Source organism: Schistocerca piceifrons, chromosome 7, assembly GCF_021461385.2.
Source record: "Schistocerca piceifrons isolate TAMUIC-IGC-003096 chromosome 7, iqSchPice1.1, whole genome shotgun sequence".
NCBI lineage: Eukaryota > Metazoa > Arthropoda > Insecta > Orthoptera > Acrididae > Schistocerca > Schistocerca piceifrons.
The window spans coordinates 29802871-29827917 of NC_060144.1; the positions used below are offsets into that span (position 1 = coordinate 29802871).

Here is a 25047-nt window from a genome sequence, read left to right on the forward strand (position 1 = left end):
TGCATCTTTTGCAATTACATTACCTCACATCTTTCAATTCTGTAGCACTGTTTGAAGTACGTAACGATCCAATACATCCACTGAAGTCACCATTATGTCACGCGCAGTTTGATGTGAATGACATTGTAGATCACTATTACGCATATTCCGTAAATTGTATCGGGCATCTTTCAAACGCGCAAACACCAGTTTTCCATGTACGTAATTACGTTTAGTACCTGCTCCTCGGACAGCGATTGTTATTTGCTGCGTTCCACTGGAGACAGGATTTGTTCAAATGGTTCAAACGGCTCTAAGCACACGTCCATGCCCGAGGCAGGATTCGAACCTGCGACTGTAGCAGCAGCGCGGTTCCGCACACAGCATTTGTGGCTCCGAGTCTGACAAGTACGATGAATTACATGTCTCGACACTTGCTTCAGTATCACTTTCACATGTTACGCTCACATCGTCACGATACGCATTGGCCGCACAGTAGAATATGTGCGACACTACACATTCCACTGACGCATGTCACAGAAACACTAGTATTTCACATGTTGTGTCGGCTATTTGTGGAGTCGGCACCGACATAACCAAGGAAGGAGAGAAGTGGCGATGGTCTCTGGCAGGAATCAAAACGATCTCTACATTAAACTTTCTAGTTAATAGGACACTTTATTCCTAAAAAGAAAGGAAACACATTTGTCCACTATTACTACTCGCTGAACGCATGCTACATCTACATCTACATTTATACTCCGCAAGCCACCCAACGGTGTGTGGCGGAGGGCACTTTACGTGCCACTGTCATTACCTTCCTTTCCTGTTCCAGTCACGTATGGTTCGCGGGAAGAACGAATGCCGGAAAGCCTCCATGCGCGCTCGAATCTGTCTAATTTTACATTCGTGATCTCCCTTGGCAGGGGAAGTAGGGGGAAGCAATATATTCGATACCTCATCCGGAAACGCACCCTCTCGAAACCTGGACAGCAAGCTACACCGCGATGCAGAGCGCCTCTCTTGCAGAGTCTGTCACTTGAGTTTGCTAAACATCTCCGTAACGCTATCACGCTTACCAAATAACCCTTTGACGAAACCTTCCGCTCTTCTTTGGATCTTCTCTATCTCCTCCGTCAACCCGACCTGGTGGTGGTGGTGGTGGTTAGCGTTTAACGTCCCGTCGACAACGAGGTCATTAGAGACGGAGCGCAAGCTCGGGTTAGGGAAGGATTGGGAAGGAAATCGGCCGTGCCCTTTCAAAGGAACCATCCCGGCATTTGCCTGAAACGATTTAGGAAAATCACGGAAAACCTAAATCAGGATGGCCGGAGACGGGATTGAACCGTCGTCCTCCCGAATGCGAGTCCAGTGTGCTAACCACCAACCCGACCTGGTACGGCTCCCGCATTGATGGGCAATACTCAAGTATAGGTCGAACGAGTGTTTTGTAAGCCACCTCCTTTGTTGATGGACTACTTTTCTAAGGACTCTCCCAATGAATCTCAACCTGACACCCGCCTTACCAACAATTAATTTTATATGATCATTCCACTTCGAATCGTTCCGTACGCATACTCCCAGATATTTTACAGAAGTAACTGCTACCATTGTTTGTTCCGCTATCATATAATCATAGAATAAAGGATCCTTCTTTCTACGTATTCGCAATACATTACATTTGTCTATGTTAAGGGTCAGTTCAAAAATGGTTCTAATGGCTCTGAGCACTATGGGACTTAACATCTGTGGTCATCAGTCCCCTAGAACTTAGAACTACTTAAACCTAACTAACCTAAGGACTTCACACACACCATGCCCGAGGCAGGATTCGAACCTGCGACAGTAGCGGTCACGCTGTTCCAAACTGAAGCGCTTAGAGCCGCACGGCCACACCGGCCGGCTAAGGATCAGTTGCCACTCCCTGCACCAAGTGCCTATCCGCTGCAGATCTTCCTGCATTTCACTGCAATTTTATAATGCTGCCACTTCTCTGTATACTACAGCATCATCCGCGAAAAGCCGCATGGAACTTCTGACACTATCTACTAGGTCATTTATATATATTGTGAAAAGCAATGGTCCTATAACACTCCCCTGTGGCACGCCAGAGGTTACTTTAACGTCTGTAGACGTCTCTCCATTGATAACAACATGCTGTGTTCTGTTTGCTAAAAACTCTTCAATCCAGCCACACAGCTGGTCTGATATTCCGTAGGCTCTTACTTTGTTTATCAGACGACAGTGCGCAAAAGTATCGAACGCCTTCCGGAAGTCAAGGAAAATGGCATCTACCTGGGAGCCTGTATCTAATATTTTCTGGGTCTCATGAACAAATAAAGCGAGTTGGGTCTCACACGATCGCTGTTTCCGGAATCCATGTTGATTCCTACAGAGTAGATTCTGGGTTTCTATAAATGACATGATACGCGAGCAAAAAACATGTTCTAAAATTCAACAACAGATCGATGTCAGAGATATAGCCCTATAGTTTTGCGCATCAGCTCGACGACCCTTCTTGAAAACTGGAAATATCTGTCCTCTTTTCCAATCATTTGGAACCTTCTGTTCCTCTAGAGACTTGCGGTACACGGCTATTAGAAGGGGAGCAAGTTCTTTCGCGTACTCTGTGTAGAATCGAATTGGTATGCCGTCAGGTCCAGTGGACTTTCCTCTGTTGAGTGGTTTCAGTTGCTTTTCTATTCCTTGGTCACTTATTTCGATGTCAGCCATTTTTTCGTTTGTGTGAGGATTTAGAGAAGAAACTGCAGTGCGGCCTTCCTCTGTGAAGCAGCTTTGGAAAAAGGTGTTTTGTATTTCAGTTTTAAGCGTGTCATCCTCTGTTTCAATGCCATTATCATCCCAGAGTGTCAGGATATGCTGTTTCGATCCACTTACTGATTTAACGTAAGACCACAACTTCCTAGGGTTTTCAGTCAAGTCGGCACATAGAATTTTACTTTCGAACTCACTGAACGCTTCACGCACAGCCCTCCTTACGCTTTGACATCGTTTAGCTTGTGTTTGTCTGAGAGGTTTTGGCTGCGTTAAATTTGCAGTGAAGCTCTCTTTGCTTTCGCAGTAGTTTCCTAATTTTGTTGCTGAACCACAGTGGATTTTTCCCGTCCCTCACAGTTTCACTCGGCACGTACCTGTCTAAAACACATTTTGCGATTGCCTTGAACTTTTTCCATAAGCACTCAACATTGTCAGTGTCGGAACAGAAATTTTCGTTTTGATCTGTTAGGTAGTCTGAAATCTGCCTTCTATTACTCTTGCTAAACAGATAAACCTTCCTCCCTTTTTTTATATTCCTATTTACTTCCATATTCATGGATGCTGCAACGGCCTTATGATCACTGATTCCCTCTTCTGCGCTTACAGAGTTGAAAAGTTTGGGTCTATTTGTTGTCAATAGGTCCAAGATGTTATCTCCACGAGTCGGTTTTCTGTTTAATTGCTCAAGGTAATTTTCGGATAGTGCACTCAGTATAATGTTACTCGATGCTCTGTCCCTACCACCCGTCCTAAACACCTGTGTGTCCCAGTCTATATCTGGTAAATTGAAATCTCCACCTAAGACTATAACATGCTGAGGAAATTTATGTGAGCCACTAATGCTGCTGAGTCGGGAGGTCGGTAAAAAGAGCCAATTATTAACCTAGCTCGGTTGTTGAGTATAACCTCCACCTATAATAATTCACATGAACTGTCCACTTCTATTTCACTACAGGATAAACTACTACTAACAGCGACAAACACGCCACCATCGGTTGCATGCAATCTATCCTTTCTAAACACCATCTGTGCCTTTGTAAAAATTTCGGCAGAATTTATCTCTGGCTTCAGCCAGCCTTCCGTACCTATAACGATTTTAGCTTCGGTGCTTTCTATCAGCACTTGAAGTTCCGTTACTTTACCAACGCAGCTTCGACAGTTTACAATTACAATACCGATTGCTGCTTGGTCCCCGCTTGTCCTGACTTTTCCCCGCACCATTTGAGGCTGTTGCCTTCTGTACTTGCCCGAGGCCATCAAACCTAAAAATCCGCCCAGTCCACGCCACACAATCCCTGCTACCCGTGTAGCCGCCTGCTGTGTGTCGTGGACTCCTGACCTATCCAGCGGAACCCGTCGAGGAATCTGCAGCCCACACGGTCGCAGAACCGTCTCAGCCTCTGATTCAGACCCCCCACTCGGCTCTGTACCAAAGGTCCGCAGTCAGTCCTGTCGACGATGCTGCAGATGGTGACCTCTGCTTTCATCTTTCTAGCGAGACTGGCAGTCTTCATCAAATCAGATAGCCGCTGGAAGCCAGAGAGGATTTCCTCGGATCCGTAGCGACACACATCATTGGTGCCGACATAAGCGACCACCTGCAAATGGGTGCACTCTGTACCCTTCATGGCATCCGGAAAGACCCTTTCCACATCTGGAATGACTCCCCCCAGGAAGCACACGGAGTGCACATTGGTTTGGTTTTCTTCCCCTCCCTTGCAGCCATATCCCTAAGGGGCCCCATTACGCGCCTGACGTTGGAGCTTCCAACTACCATTAAGCCCACCCACTGCGACCGCCCGGTCTTGCAGACTGAAGGGCAACCTCTGGAATAGGACAAGCAGCCATGTCCGGCTGAATATCAGTATCAGCCAGAGACAGAGCCTGAAACCGGTTCGTCAGACAAACTGGAGAGGCCTTCCGTTCAGCCCTCCGGCCCCCTGCCACACCTCGAGACGACCTCCCACTCTACCACGGGTTAGGGGTCAGTCTCAATGTGGGCAGTATCCCGGGGAGTCGCAGCTGTAGTCCTATCGGGGGATGTGTGGGACGAGCTGGATGTCCCTGACAAACCCCCGTATGGACCCCCACAGTGATGCCCATTGGCAACAGCCTCAAGCTGTGTGACTGAAGCGAACACTGCCTGGAGCTGGGAGCGAAAGGATGCCAACTCAGCTCGCATCCGAACACAGCAGTCGCAGTCCCTATCCATACTAAATACTGTTGTGCAAAGAACATCTGAACTAATCTACAGAGAGCACAAACAATTCGACACATAATTTAAACGGTTGTTGAAATACAAGACTGCCTAGTAAATGCAGTAATGCTGCTACTTGCGCACTGCTGACACACCGCTCGGCGGCAGAAGGCTAACTATACTGTCAGTAACGTACAAAGACTATTTGAAAGAAATAAACGAAGTATCGTCTAAGTGTCGTCTTCCTATTACTCAGCGCTGATGCTCTCGAAGTTGTGACCGAACTGGCCCCGACCAGCGATGGGTGACTGTCGTTGACAGGGGGCGCTGCTCTTTCCAATGGCGCGCGGGTCAGCACTAGAGATGGGCAAACTCGTTCATCCTTGGGAACTAGTTCAGATGTTAAGTCCCACAGTGCTCAGAGCCATCTTGAACCATGGGATGCATTCGGACGCCCTGTCTATGCAGCTACAAAGGCGGGTGGTGAAGTTAACAGCTTTTGGGAGAGTAAAATCAGAACAGCCGAACTGGGACTTCAGTCAGAGCTCCCAAATGCGAATTTATAGTCCTAGCCAGAGGGAAGTCTCGATCTCTGTGACCACGAGTGGTGTATGTCATACTGTTTTACTTTTTAGTCATCAATCCTCTGACTGGTTTAATGAGTCATGAGTCTTCTGACTGTCACGATTTCCTATCTTGTACCAATGTTTTCTGCACAGAGCAGCGTTTACACCCAACCTTGTTAATTCTTTGTTCTATACATTCCAGTCTTGCAATGTTTGTCCTTCGTGCGTCGCCATAGTACCACGGAAGTTATTCCCTGTTGTCTTAACTCACGTCCTATCATATGATTTCTTCTTACAGATTGTGTTTGATCTACACTGCTTCGTCCGCAGCTCGTGGTCGTGCGGTAGCGTTCTCGCTTCCCGCGCCCGGGTTCCCGGGTTCGATTCCTGGCGGGGTCAGGGATTTTCTCTGCCTCGTGATGACTGGGTGTTGTGTGATGTCCTTAGGTTGGTTAGGTTTAAGTAGTTCTAAGTTCTAGGGGACTGATGACCATAGATGTTAAGTCCCATAGTGCTCAGAGCCATTTGAACCATTTTTGAACACTTCTTCCTTCGTAGATTCTCTAGGGAATCTCCTTTCTTAGCAGAGCATCTTTCCCATGAACCGTGGTTACATTACCTGACAAAGACTCGGTAACTGTTGCGTCGCATCAGTTAAGAGATGATGGTGCAACGCCCTTCAGCCTGTAACTGGTGTCCAGGGTTCCGACTTCATACCTCGTAAGAGGCGCTTACAAGGCGCCCACGCCTGCTCGTCATCACACATTTCGCCGAAATGTATGGCATATCAGATCTTGGCCAAGAGTGAAATCGGCGGAAGCGAGGACTCCAGGTAGTCGAGTGTTTAGAAAAAATAGCATTTTTGGCGAGGGTCGGGTGGGACATGGGCCATTGTGTGCAGCTTCCAGGGAGCGGTTGGCCCAGCGGAAAGTGAACAGAGCGGTAATCGAAGATCGTGGGTTCGAGAGCCTATGGGGAAAGCTTTCTTTTAATTTTCAGTTTTTACGTGACTTACACTGCAATTAAGCCAAAATAATGCTCAGTGTATTGTATTTACTAAAATTTTCATAAAAGGCACGAAGAGGAAAGACAAAGGAGGATTTGGCATTGCAAAAAAATTTCCGGGAATGGATTGTAAGGCGTACACAAGAACTTCGTGCACAAACTTAGATACTTTTATTATTTTACAGTTGATGATTTCCATGTGCTGGGGTAATATTCATCGTAGAAACAGGGGAAACAGTAGTTTTCTCGGTATCTTGAACACGTTGTTAACGCCGCATTTTTACAATTACGTGGTTGTCTTGAACTTCCTATACAAAAACTGACTTGGTTTATATTTATAAAAGGTCCTCTCTCATGTTCAGTTTAGCAACAAACCAAGCCTAACGCATCATTTCGCCAAATACTGGCGAGGACAGCTGTTGATGTACAATGGAATGAACTTTGATGCAGTATTTTCGAGACGTGATTTCTTTTTCTCTCTCGACGAGACAAGAGCTGTTGTGAGGCTTTTTGATCAAATGCTGGTAGATATCGCAGGGATGCACTTGGGCGCTAGGGAGCGGGATGGTATACTGATGACATAATGGCTTGTGCGTTAAGGCTGTTTGGAGCCATCAAGGGCACTCCAAGGTAGGAAATGCACTGTCACTGTCCTGGCGTAACATCAAGCGCTGTCACGTCGGCCCGAAACGTTGTAGCAGAGAAGGCTGTGAGACGACGTCAGCCAGTAGAACGCTGGCTAGGACGACACGACGACGGCAGCGGCAACTATACGAAGAGCATATAAGCATCACTGCAGTTAGACTCAGGCGCACTGCAAGAGCCGCACTGGAAGACGAGCCGTCATCGTCATAGTGCCGGCCGGGGTGACCGAGCGGTTCTAGGCGCTACAGTCTGGAACGGCGCGACCGCTACTGTCGCAGGTTCGAATCCTGCCTCGGGCATGGATGTGTGTGATGTCCTTAGGTTAGTTAGGTTTAAGTAGTTCTAAGTTCTAGGGGACTGATGACCTCAGATGTTAAGTCCCATAGTGCTCAGAGCCATCGTCATAGTCGTGACTTGTGCATGGTATTAATTGCTTGCATGGAAATGGTATACGAGGGTTGCAACATGAAAAAATTTTTAGTAACAATGCCGACAGAAACGAGCAACAAACACATGGTATAAGAACTAGTACAGCATTACTGAAACAATATTGTACATGTCACTATGTGGCGCGGCAGATTATACGGCACGCGTGTACCTGCAACGTGCCAGACATTGTCCCATTTAGTCTCTGTGGTAGTTTCTCGCTGTTGTCGTCAGACGTTAGTTGCATTACAGTATAACACCATCTCTAATCTGGAGGTATTTTACGAACTGCGGTATCAGTGAAGCAGAAAGATCCATTTGCTTTAAAACATGAAGGATTTAGTCTATGTGGTAGTTTCTCGCTGTTGTTGCCAGACGTTAGTTGCATTACAGTACAACACCATCTCTAATCTGGAGGTATTTTACGAACTGCGGTATCAGTGAAGCAGAAAGATCCATTTGCTTTAAAACATGAAGGATTTAGTCTATGTGGTAGTTTCTCGCTGTTGTCGCCAGACGTTAGTTGCATTACAGTATAACACCATCCCTAATCTGGAGGTATTTTACGAACTGCGGTATCAGTGAAGCAGAAAGATCCGTTTGCTTTAAAACATGAAATACGGGAGGAGCCATTACTAACTTACGATATCATTTAAAGAGAAAACTTAAACTTAACACTGTGTTCATAGTTGACAATAAAAAATAGGAAGTAGTTGTTTTGTTGCCTCTGTCTACATAATATGCCTTCACCTGCTTCTAGCCTTGGAAAGCGGACAAATTAACATGAGAAAACCAGAGTTGTCCGCCGGCCGGAGTGGCCGAGCGGTTCTAGGCCCTTCAGTCTGGAACCGCACGACCCCTAAGGTCGCAGATTCGAATCCTGCCTCGGACATGGATGTGTGTGATGTCATTAGGTTAGGTAGGTTTAATTAGTTCTAAGTTCTAGGCGGCTGATGACCTCAGAAATTAAGTGGCATAGTGCTCAGAGCCATTTCAACCATTTTGAACCTAAGATGTTAAGTCCCATAATGCTCAGAGCCAGAGTTGTCCAATCTCAGTTTTCACCCTTTAGCACTGACCATTCGTAATGCGGAAACAGTGGCACGGTCCTCGATTACATCATGTTTTTTGAGCAGAATTAAAAAAAAAAAAGAATCAATAGGAAAATACCGGTGATTTTTTTGTGGCATTCAATCACTTATCACTTTTCGAGACAAGCAACGAACTATGGACGGACTCTCTTTTATTTGCCCCGTTAATTTAATATTTTGATTCTTTTATTTGTCCCGTTAATTTAATATTTTGATTCTACTTATCTTGAAACTGAGGGAGCCAAAATGTATCAATCTTTGTTCAAATGGTTCAAATGGCTCTGAGCACTATGGGACTTAACATCTATGGTCATCAGTCCCCTAGAACTTAGAACTACTTAAACCTAACTAACCTAAGGACATCACACACATCCATGCCCGAGGCAGGATTCGAACCTGCGACCGTAGCAGTCGCGCGGCTCCGGACTGAGCGCCTAGAACCGCACAGCCACTGCGGCCGGCAATCTTTGTTCGTTTAATACGTTTATCACAGGAAATAATAAGAATAAAAAATTTAAAATTTCCGGAACCGTTACTTAGAGCGGTTTTAAGGCACAGGTTAAACTAGGGTTGAGAACCGATAAAACCGCAATCGGCCGCAGAAGGTCCGAGGTTCGAGTCACGGTCCGGCACACAGTTTCGATATGCGAGGAAGTTTCAGGTAGAGCAGTTACTAACACTGTAACTGCCCTACCTGAAACACTGGTTCAAATGGCTCTGAGCACTATGGGACTTATCATCTAAGGTAATCAGTCCCCTAGAACTTAGAACTACTTAAACCTTACTAACCTAAGGACATCACACACATCCATGCCAGAGGCAGGATTCGAACTTGCGACCGTAGCGGTCGTTCGGTTCCATGCTGAAGCGTCTAGAGCTGCTCGGCCACCACGGCCGGCTGAAACACTGTAAAAAGTCTTTGAGGACTTCTCTTTCACGAGCTGTGTTATTGGTTACGTTCTTCTTGGCCGTTCATCTGTACTGTTTTGTTGAAAAACTGTCTTATCAGTGCCGCAGCAGTTGCTTCTACCGCGGATGCCGCAGTCTGTGTGTGTGGAGATGTGCCTGCCTACGCGACCATTGTGTGAGTCGCGGCGGGCTGCGGGGAGAGGGAGCGGCGAGCAGTGGGCCGGCGGGGCGCTAGGCGGAGCCAGCGGGCGGCCAGTCTGCCGTCTGCAGCGGGCTGGCGACGTCGGCCGACATGCACCGCACCGAGAGGCAGCCGCTGCTGCGCGCACGCCCCCGCCAGGCGTACAGGGCCACCGACGTAAGTACCCGCTGCCACTCTCCTCCGCCTGCGGCGCGGGGGACCCAGCCGAACCGTGCGACGCCTCCACCTATTGGCCCACCGGCGGACGCGTGCGCTTGCCTAGGTCCACTTGTTGCTCCTACTAGCGCGTCATCACCTACTTAGAAGTTTCTGTCGTGCTCCCTTCTATGGCGTATTTTTTAAGAACGTATACCATCTACTATTTTGTTAGTCTCGACATCATCCTCAGCGAGTATATAAACATTCGTTTTATGTTACATTACGTTTATACTTGATCCTAGATGATAAATCCGATATTTCGTAATAATGTGGAAGTTGTCGGTTTAACATAAGGCTTCTTGATATGTAAATTGAAGGTGGAAGGGGGGGGGGAAGGAAGGAAAGGGGAAAGGTAAGGGATTAGTGATGTCAGCTGCATCGGGACTTGATGCAGAATTAGCGGCGCCGAACGAAAACGTGTACTGGTCCGGGGTTCGAACCCAGGGTCTCGCGCTTACGAGGCAGCTGCGTTAACCAGTGCGCCACCTCGAAGACAGTGTTCGTCGCAGCTGCGCGGACTACCTCTGCACGCCATTCTCACCACCCACACTTACACCGAGCTCCAGCTACCCGCAGTCCCTGTCCAGGCACTCCAGGCTCACTACTCTGAGATTCCAGCAGGAGGTCAGAAGTAGCAGTGCATCTGCACTGAAGAAGGTTGAAGCGTTGTCCATTTAGGTCAATCAATTATATGGTTGCGCGGTATCTGCTCCTTCGCGCATGCCCGAAAGAACAGAACCACTCATTCATGTAATAAGATTTCTTTACACGATATAATTTCTTTTACTGCTTCACATCTGAAAATTATTCCATACAACTTGTCATTTAGAAATCATTTTAATTTGTTTTTACATGTTGGCTGGCTACCCTTCAGACTTTCAGTGCTATTTCAAGACTTTTGTGGCAGCATAATTCACCCATTTCTGTGCCAAAGTCAGATTTAAACCAGAATAGTGAAGATCATCCTTTCTTCTAGTGTTGTAGCTATGCCCTTTGTTATTACTTTTGACCTGGGGTGGGTTATTAATAATAAATTTCATAACTGAATGTATGTATTATGAAGGTACTGTGAATATCCCTAGTTCCTTAAATAAATGTGCAGAGTGATGTTGGGTGCACTCCACATAGTATTCTGACTACACGCTTTTGTGCAATGAATACTTTCTCTTAATGATGAATTACCTCAAAATATGATGCCATTTGTAAGCAGTGAATAAACATAGGCTTAGTAGACTAATTTACTGATACTGTTCATCACCAAAATTTGCAATAACACTAACAGAATAAAGAGCTGAACTCAAACGTTTCAGGAGTGCTAGTTCTGCAAGGTTCGCAGGAGAGCTTCTGTAAAGTATGGAAGGTAGGAGACGAAATACTGGCAGAAGTAAAGCTGTGAGGACGGAGCGTGAGTCGTGCTTGGGTAGCTCAGATGGTAGAGCACTTGCCCGCGAAAGGCAAAGGTCCCGAGTTCGAGTCTCGGTCCGGCACACAGTTTTAATCTGCCAGGAAATTTCAGATCATCAATGTGTTTCTTCCAATCCAATCTGTCATCAGTGCACACATCCAGAAATTTTATTCTGCCTTAGCAATAGACTCCTGTTCAAAGTCTATGTTTATCAATTGTGTTATGGCTTCTTTTTGCTGCTGTGCATAGTTATCTATGTTCCAGATGCGTTCAGCCTCTTTCATTAGGACGTTTTCAGTGGATTTAATCAAGAAAAGTACAGTTTTGCTTTTATATGTCATAATTACACGTTAAAAACAGTTGATACCATAGTTTTACATTAAAAAATCATTGCTTATAGTTATCCAGTTTTTTATGGCAGAAATCTACCTCATCTGGTCATAGGCTCGAGGCGTCACTGTAATTTCACCCACAAAACACGGACACATTTTCACATCACGATCTGTCTGTATCGTAGTTACCATATTCCACTTCCTGAATGTGCAGCTACGACAGATTTAACTCACTGTATTCGTAATAAAAGTCTGCAGCTGTTGTCGGAACAGTAGTGATGTTTTACAGCAGTTAGCTCACGAAGTACGATAATTGCGAAACAAAAAGATCGTATGTGAAAATGTGTCGATGTTTCTAAGTGAAGTGAAAGTGCGACTTCGGACCTTTGAACAGATGATATGAAACGCAAATTTCTACCGGAAAAATGAATAATTACTAAATCCACTGTAGGTGCCTTAATGTAACAGGCGAAATGCGTCCGTATCATAAATGACTACAGATTGTTGCAGAAAAAAATGCCACGATTCAACTCATAAAACGAGTATTGTCAAAATTTACGGAGATACTTTCATTGACTCGAGTTGATATTTGTGATAGTTTCTGAATCCACAGTCAGAAGCAATACTCAGTTTAATTTGGTTTTATGCGTTGTGGCTAGAGCCTTGGCTGAGTTCATCTGCCTTCACTCACAATTTTTTTATTAGAAAGTATGTTAAATTTTGAGTCCGTCAGGTGCTTATTATCACAAGTAAGGCTGTCATCAACCCGAATATCGCACTGGGTGTTGTCCTATTACAAATGGTACGCCGTTGGCTTCCTCCGACTTTTGAACTTACTTACCCACCACGTTATTGGGAGACCTACAGTTTAACGTGGATGCTGAAAGGCTGTACAGCTCGGCATTTTTCACATTAGAAAACGTTACCTGACCTGAAAGAAGTGAAAACAGACAGAAATTCTACAACGGAACGGGGACAGAACCGCAGAGCTCCGGATTATGAATATGGCACTTTACCGAGCCACAACGTAGTTAATTCTTTATTATTTGGAGACAGCAGTTGCTAAATGCCTGAAGCTATCATAGGTAAGGACACTGTTCACTCCAAACCCTAGATTTATTTGCACAATGGATTCGCTCTCTTACGTGCGTTAGCATTTCAAATACTTACCCACTACACGTGTTGTACCAACGACACTTACGACATATTTCGTATCTCTCATTTCCTGTCCTTTAGAGAATGGACAGTGTCAGACACGTGTCAGAAAATTAATAAAATAGTTGTGGTACAATCAAATATGTAATTAAATTATGTAAATGCAACTACGACCACAGCATCTCATTCTGCCGTTCACGTAATGTATTTAACTACGTACGTACGCTGAAAAAACATTCCAGATTTTCTGAAAGCCTCGTATTTATCCTTCAATATTTCATTTTATGAACGATTTCGACATTATGTCGGCGTCACTACATACGTAATAACGCTTAATATGTGTAATTAAACCAACGAAAATACCCTTTGATGGTAATAAAACTAAAACGTTCATACAGTTGAGCGCAACTGCAACTTTTCACACAAATCATCTCTGTAAGCTCTTCTTGATCTGACAGTTTCCACATTGCAGTGATAAAGATACAGGTGCTATCAGATCGAGCTGTATGTTCTTGAGTAATGAAGCAATAACGTTCATTTATGTTTCAATTACTTGTTGCTACTCATTGTCAAGTGTATAAAACAGGCTGTTATAGTTCATTAGTACGCTACTGAAATGTTGCGTAACGCAGCTCGGTAAATACTGCACATAGACAAGTGTGTATGACGAAGTGTAACCAGTCGAGCTCGGAGGAAATGCCGTCTCAACCGATAATAAAAAGGCGGCGTGAAAGACGTGATGTTATTATTTAACGTCCGTCTACGTTCAGATTATTAGTGGCGGATTATCAATTCGAAAATGACAAGAAATAGGAAGGACACCGTAAATAGATTTCTTCCAGGAACTGTGTGTGTATTCGTCTGAGGGTATTTGGGAAACCATAGAGACTTATGGGTAAGGACGGTCGGGTGAGGATTTAAATTTCCTCTTCCCGAATAAGCGTCTAGTATATTCGTCGCTAATTACAGGCACGCGGGCCTCTGAAGCCTTTCCCTTATAGCTTACATGTACTTACACAAACTATTATCGACAGACCGTGGCCGTGTTCCCGGGTTCGATTCCCGGCGGGGTCAGGGATTTTCTCTGCTTCGTGATGACTGGGTGTTGTGTGATGTCCTTAGGTTAGTTAGGTTTAAGTAGTTCTAAGTTCTAGGGGACTGATGACCATGGATGTTAAGTCCCATAGTGCTCAGAGCCATCTGAACCATTTGAACCAAGCATTCGGTAAAAAAAATTGTTGGAATATTCACAAGGCATATAAAAACTAATTTCAGACTTGTCTGTGTGCTCCATCTGTTAGCACAAGAGAGCCTGAAACTATGTAGAATAATTACCTGGCTATCGGTTTTTGATATTCTGTTGATATTATGAGTCTGTGATATTATCTCTGTTTATAGCTCATTTATCTTCTACTTTTCCCTTGCTTATCCCGTATACTACGACATCCACTTTTTCAGGATTTAGCAAATTTTACATTTTTATTTCACTATGATAATGGGTACCCCTCCACCCCGCCCCCCCCTCCCCCCTTCCTCTGACGCCACAGTCGTTAAGGTGTCCTAAAAGTCTGAAGTGGTGTGCGCCCTACGCTTTTGAATGGTGAAAATTTCGTTCTCTGAATTTTCGTATTCTTTGTGTATCGTTTAATCTGAGAGATTGGATGCGGGAACCAGTCCAGCATTTGCCTAAACGAGCGAGTAAAACCGCCTAAAAGCAGTCTCAGGCTGGCCGGTGTCCACCAGCCGCAAAGTTCTTGCTTTGCTGCAGTTCAAAGTTAGACACTGAAAATTTATACGCTCTGGCGATATCGTTTTAGCACCCCAATCTCACGCCAGCGTCGCTGTTTTCCTATTCTGTATTAATACACAGGCTAGGGCACTCGGCCAAAGAGCACGTGCAACCTGCTGCACATGTTCATAGAAATGAAATGAAACCATTTTTCCCTTCATAACTGCTTTATTTCATCGGAATTATTTATACATGACGGTTGACCAATTTTAACTACTTTGTCGTTTCCACGTGAACCTATGTGAAAAATCTACAGAAATAAAACTGGGATATTGTGTCTTGAAACAGTATCAAGTTGCGCTAAAACATATGGTACATTCCATATTGTTGTCTTTAAAAAAAAGGTAAAACCAGAGCACATATAGTTACCATTGTAGACCCATCTGGTGTGGTTATCAATAGGTAAGGAGCACCGCGTATGATGTGCCTATGTTGTTTTTTTAACGGCATGAGCATGTAATACTGCACAAGTGATTTTAGTAACCTGTTTAAGATTATTAATGAGACGTAACTATACACCGCTCGAAATAGGCATTGGACATGTACTGATCCATTGTAATGCTCTAGAAATAAACCTTATAGAGCTGATGTCGATTTACAGCCACCGTGAAGTTTATCAGATTCATACACGCACATTATACAGGGTGAACAACGGCTCTACCGACAAGCTTTCAGAGGAGGTAGTATGGACAAGAACAGGGGAAAGAATTCTACTAAAGGTGGGCGCTAAAATGTATACCTTAAGAGCTACGAACACTTCTTCATCTTCAATACTATGAAACAAATCTCTTGAGAAGACAAAACAAGAAAAAAAGTGCAGCAAATATATACTCCAAAGTGCATATCTTTAGCGTTTCGAGCGCTTGTTTATGTTACTGCTGTGGAACACATCTCTTCTACGGAACAAGTGCTCGTAGCTTTTAAGGTATGCATGTAAAGGACAGTGATTGCTTGTTTGGCCCATACTACCTCCTCTCGAAATATGGAAAGAGCTTACAGTAGATTTGTTTCACAGTATAGAATCTACATCTACATCACTAACTGATCCCTCCCTCCCTCCCTGTTCTACTCGCGAATGGCACTTGAGCAGAATGATTGTCAGTATGCCTCTGCGTTAGTTCTAATTTCTCGAATGTTGGTAATTTCCTGACTCCTTTGTATCGCCTGCCACTGGAGTTTGTTGAACATCTCAATAACGCTCTAACGCCGGCTAAATGGACCGTGGCGAAACGCGCCGTTCTTCGTTGGACCTTCTCTACCTCTGCTAACAGTCCTGCCTGGTAAGGATCGCAGACTGATGAACAGTACTCAATAATCTGTCAAACAAGCGCCTTTTCAGTCACTTCCTTCGTCGATTTACATTTCGTTAAGGTGCTTCCTATGACGAAGTAGTGCTGTAAACTCTTAAAATGCGTTTATCCTGGGACACCCTGCACAAAGAGCGAAGAGATCGTTCTATAACTATCCTAGAACAAGCCAAAATAGCAGAGAATATACACTCTTGGCCATTAAAATTGCTACACCAAGAAGAAATGCAGATGATAAACGGGTATTCATTGGACAAATATATTATACTAGAACTGACATGTGATTACATTTTCACGCAATTTGGGTGCATAGATCCTGAGAAATCAGTACCCAGAACAACCACTTCTGACCGTAATAACGGCCTTGATACGCCTGGCCATTGAGTCAATGAGCTTGAATGGCTTGTACAGATACAGCTGCTCATGCAGCTTGAACACGATACCACAGTTCATCAAGAGTAGTGACTGGCGTATTGTGACGAGCCAGTTGCTCGGCCACCATTGACCAGACGTTTTCAATTGGTGAGAGAGCTGGAGAATGTGCTCGCCACGGCAGCAGTCGAACATTTTCTGTAACCAGAAAGGCCAGTACAGGACCTGCATCATGCGGCCGTGCATTATCCTGCTGAAATGTACGGTTTTGCAGGGATCGAATGAAGGGAAGAGCCACGGTCGTAACACATCTGAAATGTTGCGTCGACTGTTAAAGTGCCGTCAATGCGAACAAGAGGTGGCCGACACGTGTAACCAATGGCACCCCATACCATCACGCAGGGTGATACACCAATATGGCGATGACGAATACACGCTTCCAATGTGCGTTCACCGCGATGTCGCGAAACACGGATGCAACCATCATGATGCTGTAAACATAACATGGATTCATAAAAAATAATGACGTTTTGCCGTTCGTGCACCCAAGTTAGTCGTTGAGTATACCATCGCAGGCACTGGTGTCTGTGATGCAGCGTCAAGGGTAACCGCAGCCATGGTCTCCGAGCTGATAGTCCACGCTGCTGCAAACGTCGTCGAACTGTTCGTGCAGATGGTTGTTGTCTTGCAAGCGTCCCCATCTGTTGACTCAGGGATCGAGACGTGGCTGCACTATCCGTTACAGCCATGCTGATAAGATGCCTGTCATCTCTACTGCTGGTGGTAAAGGCCGTTGGAATCCAGCACGGCGTTCCGTATTACCCTCCTGAATCCACCGATTCCATATTCTGCTAGCAGTCATTGGATCTCGACGAACGCGAGCAGCAACGTCGCGATACGATAAACCGCAATCGCGATAGGCTACCTTTATCAAAGTCGGAAACGTGAAGGTACGCATTTCTCCTTCTTGCACGAGGCATCACAACAACGTTTCACCAGGCAATGCCGGCCAACTGCTGCTTGTTTATGAGAAATCGGTTGGAAACTTTCCTCATGTCAGCACGTTGTAGGTGTCGCCACCGGCACCAACCTAATGTGAATGCTCTGAAAAGCTAATGATTTGCATAACACAGCATCTTCTTCGTGTTGGTTAAATTTCGCGTCTGTAGCACGTCATCTTCGTGGTGTAGCAATTTTAATGGCCAGTGGGGTAGGTGAAGGAACTGTTACTCTGGAGAGGGAAAGAGAGAGAGAGAGAGAGAGAGAGAGAGAGAGAATGAAAATACCAGAAAATTTGCCTCAAGGGCAAGTTAACATGCGTGTTCTTTCTCATGATGTCTAATACGACTCTCTTTGTATTCCTATTTTTATGGCTCATCGACATTTTGTCGGACATTCGTGCATCTTTCATGTATGCCAATCTTTTAATTGCTACTTTCATAGCAAACCGGCGTTTTGTTGGACAAAAAAAAAAAAATGGCTCTGAGCACTATGGGACTTAACATCTGAGGTCATCAGTCCCCTAGAACTTAGATCTACTTAAACCTAACCAACCTAAGAACATCACACACATCCATGCCCGATGCAGGATTCGAACCTGCGACCGTAGCAGTCGCGCGGTTTCTTGGACATCTCTCCATGTTAAACTCACTTTGAGCAATATTTTCTGGTATTCTGACTCGTTTTCAGATGATCTCTTCGCTGTTAAGATTGTCAGCGGAGTTCTGTTTTGTCACGGGTTCTTTACTTTGGGCCGCATAGTAATCAGACCGCTGATTGGCGGCCTGGTGCAGCAAACGTAGCGACCAGGCGTCGCCTGGGCGGGTTGCGTGTCGCCGGCGCTGCAGGCCGGTCGCGAGGCTTGCCGGGCGGCTTCTTCAGGTTGCGTGGGCTCCTTTCTAGTTCATTCCTCCGGAGCGAGGCTGCAAGTCAGGGAGAGACGCCGCAGGTGCTCGCCGGGCAACGAACGCGGCACCCCTGCGTCAGCTGTAGGCAGCGCCGCTCGTTGCGTCACCCACTTCGTGTTTTCATTTGTTTTCGGATTATGTTTGTAGCTGACGCCTTCAGAAAGGGAGTACATATATGACACGAAGATATCAGCAACAGATTTTTTTTTTCGCCATCCTGCAGTCGCCTAAAGTGATTTGCGGAAAGTATAAGAAACACGAACCCGATTGTTCCGGAAGTATGTCTTGTAAAGTGACCAGCCACATGGATGTGACCCTCTATCAAAAGTCTGAAGTATCACGTTTTGCAACGCGGACCGTTGTGATATACAGGGTGTTACAAAAAGGTACGGCCAAACTTTCAGGAAACATTCCTCGCACACAAAGAAAGAAAATATGTTATGTGGACATGTGTCCGGAAACGCTTACTTTCCATGTTAGAGCTCATTTTATTACTTCTCTTCAAATCACATTAATCATGGAATGGAAACACACAGCAACAGAACGTACCAGCGTGACTTCAAACACTTTGTTACAGGAAATGTTCAAAATGTCCTCCGTTAGCGAGGATACATGCATCCACCCTCCGTCGCATGGAATCCCTGATGCGCTGATCCAGCCCTGGAGAATGGCGTATTGTATCACAGCCATCCACAATACGAGCACGAAGAGTCTCTACATTTGGTACCGGGGTTGCGTAGACAAGAGCTTTCAAATGCCCCCATAAATGAAAGTCAAGAGGGTTGAGGTCAGGAGAGCGTGGAGGCTATGGAATTGGTCTGCCTCTACCAATCACCGAATATGTTGTTGAAAAGCGTACGAACACTTCGACTGAAATGTGCAGGAGCTCCATCGTGCATGAACCACATGTAGTGTCGTACATGTAAAGGCACATGTTCTAGCAGCACAGGTAGAGTATCCCGTATGAAATCATGATAACGTGCTCCATTGAGCCTAGGTGGCAGAACATGGTGCCCAATCAAGACATCTCCAACAATGCCTGCCCAAACGTTCACAGAAAAATCTGTGTTGATGACGTGATTGCACAATTGCGTGCGGATTCTCGTCAGCCCACACATGTTGATTGTGAAAATTTACAATTTGATCAGGTTGGAATGAAGCCTCATCCGTAAAGAGAACATTTGCACTGAAATGAGGATTGACACATTGTTGGATGAACCATTCACAGAAGTGCACCCGTGGAGGCCAATCAGCTGCTGATAGTGCCTGCACACGCTGTACATGGTACGGAAACAACTGGTTCTCCCGTAGCACTCTCCATACAGTGACGTGGTCAACGTTACCTTGTACAGCAGCAACTTCTCTGACGCTGACATCAGGGTTATCGTCAACTGCACGAAGAATTGCCTCGTCCATTGCAGGTGTCCTCGTCGTTCTAGGTCTTCCCCAGTCGCGAGTCATAGGCTGGAATGTTCCGTGCTCCCTAAGACGCCGATCAATTGCTTCGAACGTCTTCCTGTCGGGACAGCTTCGTTCTGGAAATCTGTCTCGATACAAACGTACCGCGCCACGGCTATTGCCCCGTGTTAATCCATACATCAAATGGGCATCTGCCAACTCCGCATTTGTAAACATTGCACTGACTGTAAAACCACGTTCGTGATGAACACTAACCTGTTGATGCTACGTACTGATGTGCTTGGTGCTAGTACTGTAGAGCAATGAGTCGCATGTCAACACAAGCACCGAAGTCAACATTACCTTCCGTCAATTGGGCCAACTGGCGGTTAATCGAGGAAGTACAGTACATAACGGCGAAACTAAAATGAGCTCTAACATGGAAATTAAGCTTTTCCGGACACATGTCCACGTAACATCTTTTCTTTATTTGTGTGTGAGGAATGTTTCCTGAAAGTTTGGCCGTACCTTTTTGTAACACCCTGTATGCAGGGAGAGTGTCAACGAGGTTCTGCGCCAGGGTTCTCGACTGAGGATTCGTGACGCGGACAGCCCGATCGAGGTGCTCTCATCGAATCTCGATTGGGTTTTAATTCGGAGACTGTGGTGGTCTGGGGTGTACGAACAATTTAGCAACTTCGCTGTTTCGTAAATGCGTCCACCCTCGGCCCGAAAGCCAGTGATCACGCCCTTTTGGGCGTCAGGTAAATCGCTCCGTTTCCACTTAGGACAAAGACTGCAGTGTTCCCGCCTCCCCCTGACAGACCTTATATACCCTCCACTGCTAGTGCTGTGGAATGCCGTCTGAGTGGTTATTGCACGTTGGTGTCAAACACAGGCGGTGGTCACGTTAATGTGACTGGACCGTGTATTTTACCAGTGAGCAGACTTGTCAACTTCTTAGCTTCTATCTTTCTTGCAAGTTTTTTCAGTGTGGTTTTTTTTTAAGCTCATATTTTCGTTAGCATTGTTTCTCCCCGTTAGGTCCCATAACTGCAGTACACTTCCCCTTTCGTTAGCCATCCCAACAGCTATTCTCTTTCCGTTTATCGACATTATTTTTGGGAGTCGTGCATACGAAGAAAATAACTTTTGTGCACGTCTTCTGTATTTTGCACCTTATTCGTTAAAAAGTAAGATGTTCATTTCACTTAGTACTAAAATCTATGGCCGGACGACTTGTCTGGCATAGGGGTCGTAGATTACATACATAAATTCTAGTTGTGAATCAGCCTGTATGTTACTGAAAACCATTTCAAACTCCCCATAGTACAGTAGCTCCTGAAACTCAATACAGACAAAAACCGTGACGGGGGACTTTTAGTGATATCAATTAGTTGAACTTCTTTGTATCACGATTCTAGGATAAAGTAGTAATACCAGTCGCATACTTTGTGCTTATGCTCGCTGTTTTAGCATGGAATTTCGGCAAAATTTATTCGTACTATTATCGCCCTTTAATCGCCCTTGCCTGTGCTACACGAATTCTGTTATTGTAGCTAATCGTTGACTCTGGTAAAGAGGTTTTACGTTCTTTCTTTTTATTTCAGTACCATCTTTCAAAGTACAGCACTAAAACGTTTCACTGCATAGGTAAATAGGCCTATTTACAGGTCCGGTTTCTCTGGAAAGTTACTAGCAAAACCAGTAAGAGTGCAGTAGTTTATGTAACATCTAGCTTTCGACTGCTGCTCGTTTTATGTCAAGGCAGTAACCGTTGCAATCGCAATCTTCGCGAGGCTCTGCATTTTTGCTTTTCGGACCAGATAAGCCTTTCATTATTTATTTATGCCAGTACAAGATAAGCACCTACGCTGGGTGTTCCCAAGACACTAATTTCTTTAACGGCCTGTACGTCGCATTTCCGAGAGACACGCTGTTATGGCTTCTGTCAGAACTGCGGGTCAAAGTCCTTAAAATCACAGATATCCAACCTTTCTGGTATGTGGAGCGCAGCGGATTGTCGAGAAAAGGGAAGAAGGAGCTGAAACTTCTGCCAAGAGTGTTTTAAGTTATAAAGGCAGTTCGTCGTGGCCTCCTGGATCCGTAAGCCGAGCTGCTCGTATGCAAACCCCGTAGCGGTCGGGCAGTGACCCGACCACCGCCACAGATCGCGGAGCGTCGCCTTTGTGTGTAACGCAGCCTGTACTGCACAAGAGGTGGCCGTGTTCGCTTAATTGGGCACTAGATCCCACAGATTGTCGAATTGTAGTATTTCTTCTTTCCTGTTATTTTTATGTTTCTGAACTTATATGACATCTCTGTACATTGTAGCTTTGTAAAGATTGAACCTTGATAAAACTACAGTATCGGAGAGTCGAATTTTGTGGTTTCCTGGTCGAAGTGCATGATGTGTTAGTGCCTAAATATCAGGTTTGGCTTTGTGAGACACTGGAAAGATCCAATCCTGAGTCTGAATTCGTAAAACAGCTACCGTCTCTATACCCTCTCATGACGTTTCCAGCATTAGGACACAGAAACATGTCTCAAGCGACTGTTCACAAAACTTAAATCACCAGGGATGAAAATAATGGCCCAAGTGGTTAAATAACTTCGTCCGCTGTATCCGGAGCCGGCCGGTGTGGCCGTGCGGTTAAAGGCGCTTCAGTCTGGAACCGCGTGACCGCTACGGTCGCAGGTTCGAATCCTGCCTCGGGCATGGATGTGTGTGATGTCCTTAGGTTAGTTAGGTTTAATTAGTTCTAAGTTATAGGCGACTGATGACCTCAGAAGTTAAGTCGCATAGTGCTCAGAGCCATTTGAACCATTTGAGCCCGCTGTATCCGGTAACTCATATGTGCCAACTAAGCGATCTGCAGAAATGCAACATTTTAGAGACATACTAAGATGGAGACCATGCAGCTCGTTAGAATGATATTACAATGAAATGAACACCCTTAGCTGCTTACAGGCGTTGACATACGTCAACGGGGACAGATGAAAATGTGTGCCCCGACCGGGACTCGAACCCGGGATCTCCTGCTTGCATGGCAGACGCTCTATCATCCATCTAAGCCACCGAGGACACAGAGGATAGCGCGACTGCAGGGATTTATTTCTGGCACGCCTCCCGCGCAGCAGGAGATCCCGGGTTCGAGTCCCGGTCGAGGCACACATTTTCATCTGTCCCCGTTGACGTATGTCAACGCCTGTAATCAGCTAAGGGTGTTCATTTCACTGTAATTTAGAGACAATTTTCCGACCGAATCATAATAGTGGAAGGCGAATTCCTTTTAATAGAAACTGGCCAGGTGGTAGGATTCAGTAGTTACAGAGAAATAGATGTGCAAAATCTAAATGCTTGTCACCCTGAGCAGCGGAGTTAAAGACAACGCACTTTATAGACACCAGTAACCAACACTTTTGTGAAATTGTCAAAAGAGGAGGTAGGGGGGGGGGAGAGAGAGAGAGAGAGCGAGAGAGAGGAGGGGGCGGGGAGAGGGAAGGGGGAAGAGGGATAGATTGGTGACGGGGGTGTGGGTGGGAGGAAGTAGGGGACGGGGATTGGAGAGGGGAGAGAAGGGGAGGAGGAAAGAGAGTTGGAAGAGGGGAGAGAGAAAGAGGGGTTATGGAGGGGGAAAAATGAGGAAGAGAGGGAGAAGCCAGAGAGGGGGAAGAGACAGCGTGAGGAGGCACCAAAAGAGAGAGAGGGGCGCCGAAGATGATGATGTGACTTGGCAAGACAGCCAAGTCACTATGAGAGGAAGCCGAAAGGCACGCACTTAATGCTCACGCAGTCTGGCGTGAGGTCTGGAACATTACAAGGAAATGAGAACTTAGAGAAACGGACGCAGTTGCTGTAATACTTAACTTTAATCCATAATTGTAGAACATCGCTCTTGATTGTACATGCTTCATAAGAGAAATATCAAATGCTATGGCGCCTTGCTAGGTCGTAGCAAATGACGTAGCTGAAGGCTATGCTAACTATCCTCTCGGCAAATGAGAGCGTATTTGTCAGTGTAGCATCGCTAGCAAAGTCTGCTGTACAACTGGGGCGAGTGCTAGTAAGTCTCTCTAGACCTGCCGTGTGGCGGCGCTCGGTCTGCAATCACTGACAGTGGCGACACGCGGGTCCGACGTATACTAACGGACCGCGGCGATTTGAAGGCTACCACCTAGCAAGTGTGGTGTCTGGCGGTGACACCACAGATGACACGATACTTCTCCTAGAATCCTCGGTTTTAGGTTTTGTACAGTGCGTATCAGAAATTTTTTCAAACAACTTTGTGATTGACTTCCGCGTCTATAGTAGTCTAGCAGATGCAGTGCTCCGTCCCTAATGCGTTCGATTCGATGCGAGGTTACAACCTATTCCTTCTTTTTCTGGCACAAAACTTGGGGCTGCAACAAGGTTTCTTCATTGTGCGGAAAAAGTTTTGCCGAGCGCACGGCCTCTGCTGGATCCATGCATGGCAGAGAGAGTCGGTAGAAGTATTCGAAACATTTCTTCAGGACAATAACCTTCTGACAACCTTAAAACAGAACGAAACAGCAGAATTCTTGTTTTTTCCACTGTGGCGTCTTTGGAAGCTAACTGATCAGCAGGCAAAGCGGCACTGTTATACATCAAGCAACACAGAAACAGGTTACCTTCCTCGTTTGCGAGTCAATCCAGGCGCCCTTGGTGTCGCGCGGAATTAGAATGAACTGCAATTCATTACGAGTGTCTGGGACCTGGAGCACCTGCTTTGTTCTGCTGGTCTGTCTGTCGGTTGCCGAAGGTTGTCACTTTCAGCTGTCTTAGATGTGTATATCTGGAGAGCATACAGAACCTATGATCGACGCGCAGGTCGCCGAAGTGGTGTCAATTAACTGGGCGGTCTAACAACCCCAACAACTCCCAACCAATAACGCCGTACGATCGTTTCACTTCTAGCTTGTCTACATCTACATCTACATCCATACCTCGCAAGCCACCTGACGGTGTGTGGCGGAGGTTCTCCCTTCTATTCCAGTCTCGTATTGTTCGTGGAAAGAAGGATTGTCGGTATGTTTCTGTGTGGGCTCTAATCTCTCTGATTTTATCCTTACGGTCTCTTCGCGAGATATACGTAGGAGGGAGCAATATACTGCTTGACTCCTCGGTGAAGGTATGTTCTCGAAACAAAAGCCCGTACCGAGCTACTGAGCGTCTCTCCTGCAGAGTCTTCCACTGGAGTTTATCTATCACCTCCGTAACGCTTTCGCGATTACTAAATGATCCTGTAACGAAGCGCGCTGCTCTCCGTTGGATCTTCTCTATCTCTTCTATCAACCCTATCTGGTACGGATCCCACACTGCTGAGCAGTATTCAAGCAGTGGGCGAACAAGCGTACTGTAACC

General features: G+C 45.7%; 1 protein-coding gene across 2 annotated transcripts in view; it reads left to right on the forward strand.

The window, feature by feature from the left end:
• The first annotated feature begins 9846 nt into the window (after positions 1-9846).
• LOC124804802 (protein white-like) overlaps positions 9847-25047 on the forward strand; it is a 269943-nt gene continuing 254742 nt past the window's right edge. For both annotated transcript variants that reach the window (XM_047265138.1, XM_047265139.1), the window contains exon 1: positions 9847-9954. In XM_047265138.1, coding sequence (XP_047121094.1) covers positions 9889-9954 — 66 coding nt within the window. In that variant the 5' untranslated portion in view covers positions 9847-9888. The remainder of the gene's footprint in view (positions 9955-25047) is intronic.